Source organism: Vombatus ursinus, unplaced genomic scaffold (assembly GCF_900497805.2).
Source record: "Vombatus ursinus unplaced genomic scaffold, bare-nosed wombat genome assembly UNPS02005459.1, whole genome shotgun sequence".
Lineage (NCBI taxonomy): Eukaryota > Metazoa > Chordata > Mammalia > Diprotodontia > Vombatidae > Vombatus > Vombatus ursinus.
Genome location: NW_020945237.1, coordinates 5,645,500 through 5,651,368, shown reverse-complemented (window position 1 = coordinate 5,651,368; position 5,869 = coordinate 5,645,500). Strand labels below are relative to the sequence as shown.

At 40.4% G+C, this 5,869-nt stretch overlaps 1 protein-coding gene across 2 annotated transcripts in view; it reads right to left on the bottom strand.

Moving 5' to 3' along the window:
* Positions 1-3,076: 3,076 nt before the first annotated feature.
* STEAP4 (STEAP4 metalloreductase) overlaps positions 3,077-5,869 on the bottom strand; it is a 33,937-nt gene continuing 31,144 nt past the window's right edge. For both annotated transcript variants that reach the window (XM_027847891.1, XM_027847893.1), the window contains exons 4-5: positions 4,706-4,870; positions 3,077-4,499 (exon numbers count right to left, since the gene is read on the bottom strand). In XM_027847891.1, coding sequence (XP_027703692.1) covers positions 4,230-4,499; positions 4,706-4,870 — 435 coding nt within the window. In that variant the 3' untranslated portion in view covers positions 3,077-4,229. The remainder of the gene's footprint in view (positions 4,500-4,705; positions 4,871-5,869) is intronic.

Genomic DNA, 5,869 nt, shown 5'->3' with positions numbered 1-5,869 from the left:
TTTCCAACAAAACCCAAGGTAGTTAAATGCAGGTTAGGTATGGAGAGAGAGCGTTAGCAATTGGGGAAAACCAGGAAAGACTTTTTGTGGGTCTTGCTCGAGTTGTGTCTTGGAAGGAAAAGAGGATTCTGTGAGGCAGAGGTGAGGAGCGAGTGTATTCTGGGTCTGAAGGATGGCCGTTTTCAAGACACTGAGACAGGAAATGGGGTTAGGAACAAGGAATAATGATTTTGGGCTGGATAGCAGAGTCCCTGGAATCCAGCGGGGTATAATGTATAATGAGTTTAGAAAGATAGGTTGACTGGATCTGAACTTTCCTCTTCCACAGAGGTAAAAAATCTTAATTACAATTGGCTGCCTTGTGACTTTCCTCTTGAGTTCTATGAGTGCTGTCACAAATCGCTTCTGGAGCCGACGTCCTGACAATGAGAGCTGTGGCACCAAAGCGTTTTTTTTTTATTCTTTGCCTTCAGTAAGTTTTCCCACTGCTTCAAAGTGTGAAGACATTAAACCAACTGGGTGGTAACCAAAGTGTACCTTGGGGAGGCATCAGGGAAGTGCAGAAATGCCTTCTGTGGCGATCAAGGTAGAGGAAAGCAAAAGGGAAAGAAATGATTTACCTTCTTGCCTCATGGCAAGACATCAGACGCTTTCTGAGTACTTGGCCAAATGTTCACACAACTGCCTTTGAGAGGGGAGAGCTGGGTCACACAAGACTGGAGTGGAAGGCTTAAGATGGCAGTTTCTATGGAGACAGACTCAGCAGAAACTAATTCAGCCACTGGACTTGTGCTACTGGTTAATACCCAAATGTTATAGGACATATTCAGGCAGATACTGTAATGGAGGACCTAATGATCAAGCACATGAGAATGCTGTTGAAATCTTTGCATGCAGTATTATGAAAAGGACTGTATAAAGCCAGAAGAATCCGACCTGGAGGTATAGCCAGCTTATTGATACTATTTCTGGTGGTGCCACCGAGGGACAAGCTGTGGCATTCAACATGTCTGATTTTGTGGCTGTTCAGTCCTTTTCAGCCATGTTTGATTCTTCATGACCCCATTTGGGGTTTTCTTAGCAAAGATACTGGAGTAGTTTGCCATTTCCTTCTTCAGCTCATTTTACAGATGAGGAAACTGAGGCAAACAGAGTTAAGTGACTTGCCCAGGGTCACACAGTTAGTAAGTGTCTGAGGCTGGATTTGAGCTTGTCTCTTCCTGACTCCAGGCCCAGCACTCTATCCTCTGTGCCACCTAGCTATCCCTAACTAACCTAGTAGGTGCTTAATAAATTTTTTTTTGGCTCATTGACTGTTATCCTCTGACTCTAAAGACCTTCCATGAAGACACTCTTCCAGGCTGCCTTCCACTATACAATTCCCAAAGAATCTTCCCTTCCTTTCTCCAAAGATTCTTAATTCCTAGGAGTTTGCTATCAATTAGGAAACCAGTCAGATTAAAAGCCAATATTGAAATACAACCATTTGATAGATTTTACCCACTCAGAAGTATTTGCGTTTTGAAAGTGGTGTTTGCTAACCAGGTGGGTTTTCGTTTGGTAGGATTTGTAGGAGAGGCCATTTTAGGAGTTCAGGAAGCAGTCAGTTACCTAATGTACTTTGCCAACTCTGTACTCCGTCATGATACAGTATGACAGAAGATCAGGGATTGGCAACTGGGGAGCCCAAGTTACTATCCTTGAGTATATTCTATGAGACCAAGTAGGATAGCAACCACCATCTTGACATAATGAACTGAACCAACTGTAGAGCATTACTACCACCTGTGTGTGGTGTGTGATGTGACACTGGGTTGCTACTTCCTCCAAGCTCTATGCTTGGTATAAAGAGGAAAACCAAGCCAGATGAAATAAATGTGAACTGTCCTCTAGTCCGTTAGTGTCAAACTGGCAGAGTTTGCAAAATTCAACACAGGTCATGTTAATTTGTGGTTTCCTAAGTCAACAAGCTGTAGGCAATGGGGATCCATTTCTCTTTGAGTTTGACACCACTGCTTGTAACCCATCAAGGATTCCAGAAAGGGTGCTTTGTGTTATTTCTAGGACCCCTGATCAATTACACAATTAGAGTTTATAAAACTTTCTCACATATACTCTCGTTTGAGCCACTCTTCAACTCTGTGAAGTAGGTAGACTGGGCATTAGCATTCTTATTTTACCAGTGAGGGAACCAAGGAATCAAAGTTCAGTTTTTTTTTCTTTTTAAAATTTTATTTGTTATTATGAGCCAAATCAAAGAAAAACATTTTAATATACAAATAAAAAAAGATGTATATGAAGTAGTAAATTTGTTATGTACAGTTTGCTTTTAAAAAAAAATGTACATACAATTCATCATGTTGGAAACAAAATTATCCTGTTCATGTTTCCTTTGAAACTTGTTTTTTACTCTGTATTTTTATAATGTTGACACTCTTTCCTTCCTTTTTTAATTTTTAATCTTTTTTCTGCTTTTTCCTCCAGTGTGTTCCTACCATGTCTTGTTTCTTCTTGACCACCACCATATCGAAATGCTTTGGAACCTTTCATAATCCCTAGTCATCCATTATTCACAGAATCTAAGCACTTTTGAGTTGGAAGGGAGCTTGGTGGCCATCTAATCCAAACCACGCTTGGAAAAAAAAAATCCCCTCCATAGTCAATCAAAAAGCATTTATTAAAGGCTCCTACTATGTACACATAGTAGGTGCAGGGGAGCCAGCACAGTCTACTAAACAAGTGGTCATCTAGCTCGTACATGATAACCTTTAATTAGAGGAGAACTTACGGCTCTCACTATTAGGAAGTTTCCCCTGATACCAAATCACAATTTGCCTCTTTGCACTTTCTGCCCATTGTTCTGGAGATATGCTGGCTCAGGCTCTAACTGACTTTCTGATAGTGTAAATTTCAGTATAAGCACTTATACCTCAGAAATTGGCAAAATTCTACAAATCATACTTTGATTTATTGTTTTGTTGATTATTCCAGACTTAAGAAAATGATGAAAAAAGGTTAATAATACAGTTTAACTTTAAAGTGCTTCCCCTAGCCCCCCTAAGCTGATGGTTAAAACTTTTTTTTTTTTTTTACCATTACACCCACGTTCCTTCTGGTTTTTTTCTCTGCTTTCAAGAGACAAGAACATATCTGTATAATCCCTTTTCTACATTTTAGCTCTTCAAAAAACTTGAAGGCAGCTATCATCTCCCACCTGTCCTGTCTTTTGCAGGCTTAAACACTTACTGTTCCTTCAACTGATCCCCAGTTAGGTCTACCAGTGTTTAATTTTCATATTACGTTTCATTGTTTACAAAAAAGATGAGTCTTGGTGAGTTACAGGAACTAGCATCACTGTGGATTGTGTAAGAAGATAATACTACATGTAGTCAGCCGTAAGTGATATTTAGACACATGCAAATAATGAAACATACTGAAGCAATGAGTCCAATGTGATCCATGATAAACCAGTACAACATTGTTTTTCTGGCTCCACCTCATCTCTGTGGTTTTTTTTTGGGGAGAGAGGGGGGATTTTCTTCTTCCAACCCCTTCCATCACAGTAGATTGTTTCTCCCTATGAAATAATATATACACTAGGGAATCTGTCTTCTGTGAAGGTTTTTCTTCAATGTTCCCTAACACTCAAGTCATATTAGGTTCTAAAAAGCTAAGCCAGCAGGGCACACAAGTTTTGGCAGGTTCTATCAAGTTAGTAGGGCCTTGGTCATGGACAATGAGTATATTGTATGAGGACTAGCTTAGATAAGATTAGAGTAAATCAATGCCAGAGGCTGGTTATTAAATTTTGGTTTTTTTTTTCCTGTAGCAACTTATGAAGACTACTAAGGTATTCGGGGTGGGTGGGATGGAGAAAGTAGAGGTCACTATGTAGCTCAATAGAGGGATCCCTCATTTGCCCAGTGAAATTGTGGAACCTTTGAGGAAAGTGGGGTGGCCTTGTGACATTAAATTTTCAGAGAGAGAGAGACAGAGAGAGATCAAACTTCTTGCATATCCTGGCATCGAAGTTGAAGTCAAGGAAGAGTGGATCTCTTCTTCCAAATGTCCAGTCGTTTCTTGGGGCCTTCCTAGCAGAAAGTCCTTCCCTGCCTGCTCCTGGTACTCCAGAGAGAGGAAGAGGAGGAAGGCGTAGGGAAGAAAAGCACACTTTACAGTAAACATTCAAGTCCATTGCTGGGAAGTCCCAGTGGTAATGATGAGCTCCTTCACACCTCATTGTTGCCACTTCCTAACTGGGCCTTTTTAGAGACTTTGGAGTTCCTTTCCCAGCCTTGCCGGATCCGTGTAAGCGGCCGATCGAAGCACGGCATTACCAGGATGAACTTCAAGACCAACACGGTACAGGGGATGATGAGACTTAGCACATAGATTGAAGGCAGATACCACCTGAGAATAGAAGGGCTGAGGAATCTCTTCCCACCAAACACAAGCGTGTGTGCTGTACATAAGATCAGTGTCAGGTAACCAAGTTTGGACTGTATGGAAGAAACACAGTGACACACGTGAAATACCATTTACATCAACATGAATGATAACAGGGCTTTCGTTATCAACACACACTTCTGAGTGCTGCTTTCTATTGGGCATGGTTTCAGATTCAGAGCCAAACTTCTTTCTTCAGTATGATTAATGACTTATTTCAAAGGAATAAAAAAGGGAAGGCATATCTGAAAGTCCTTACCTGGACGAATCGAAACTCTCTCCAGTTGACTGTGTTGCTGACTGATGGCAAGGAAGTGATTCCCAAAAGGACAAATAAAAAAAATCCCAGTATGCCCAGGGCTACGTAAGAATCACTGAGCCAGGCAGTGGTCGTGTTAAAAGGATCAGTCTTATTGGTTTTTATCTAAGAAAAAATCAGAAGTTTAAAAATGACAGATTGCAGGAGTTGTCTCTGCTTTTGATGATAAACCCTTTTGAAGGGTTTAGTCTCTTAAGGTGATTATAAAGCCTTTCTAACTCATTAAAAAAAACAACATTATTAAGTATATAGAGGAAGCATAATGAGTCAGAAGTCTCCATAGCTACCACAGATAACATGAAAATGATTTGCTTGTTTGAATGTTCTTATTGGAATAAGGAGAGAAAGTCACAAAATTGAGCTGTGATTCTCCACTACAAAATCTTGTTCATATAGCCTGACTTGGGCCCTGTTGCTATTCAACAATCTAAGTATACTTTTATCAGCCCCCTCTCTCATTCCCCACAGTGACTACTCTGATGTCTTATCTTTTCTTACCCTCAACCACACCCACTGCACTCATATGAGATGATCTGGTTGAAAAGATGGAGGCCATCCCATTTGTGTCCAGTTACCTGTCTCCCTTCCTTAAAATTCTCCCCATCATCTCCCACTCACTCTCCCTTCCCTCTGGTCTCAGAAGAAGTATTTCTGTTTGTCACTAAAACTGACCCCTGTCCCTGTGCCTTTGTTCTGAATCTCCTAATCTCTTCCATAAGGATATTCCAGTGACCATTACCTACCTGTGCAGTGGACAGAGTTCTGATGTGGCCTCTGACCTTTACTAGCCCTGGGACCCCAGGCAAGTCACTTAATCTCAGTCTGCCTCAGTTATCTCAGCTGTAAAGTGGGGATAATAAGAGTACCTGCCTTCCAGGTGAGGGAGGATAAAATGAAATAATGTGGAAAGCTCTTTGCAGACCATAAAGCACTATATAAATCATAACTATTATGTTCCACCAATTTTACAGCCCCCTTCCCTATTAGAATGTTACTTGAGAGCAGAAATTTCTTCATTTTATTTTTTATTAATATTTCTAACATTTCATACAGTCATTGGCACAAAGTATGCATTTAATATAATGATTTTTCATTCATTCATTC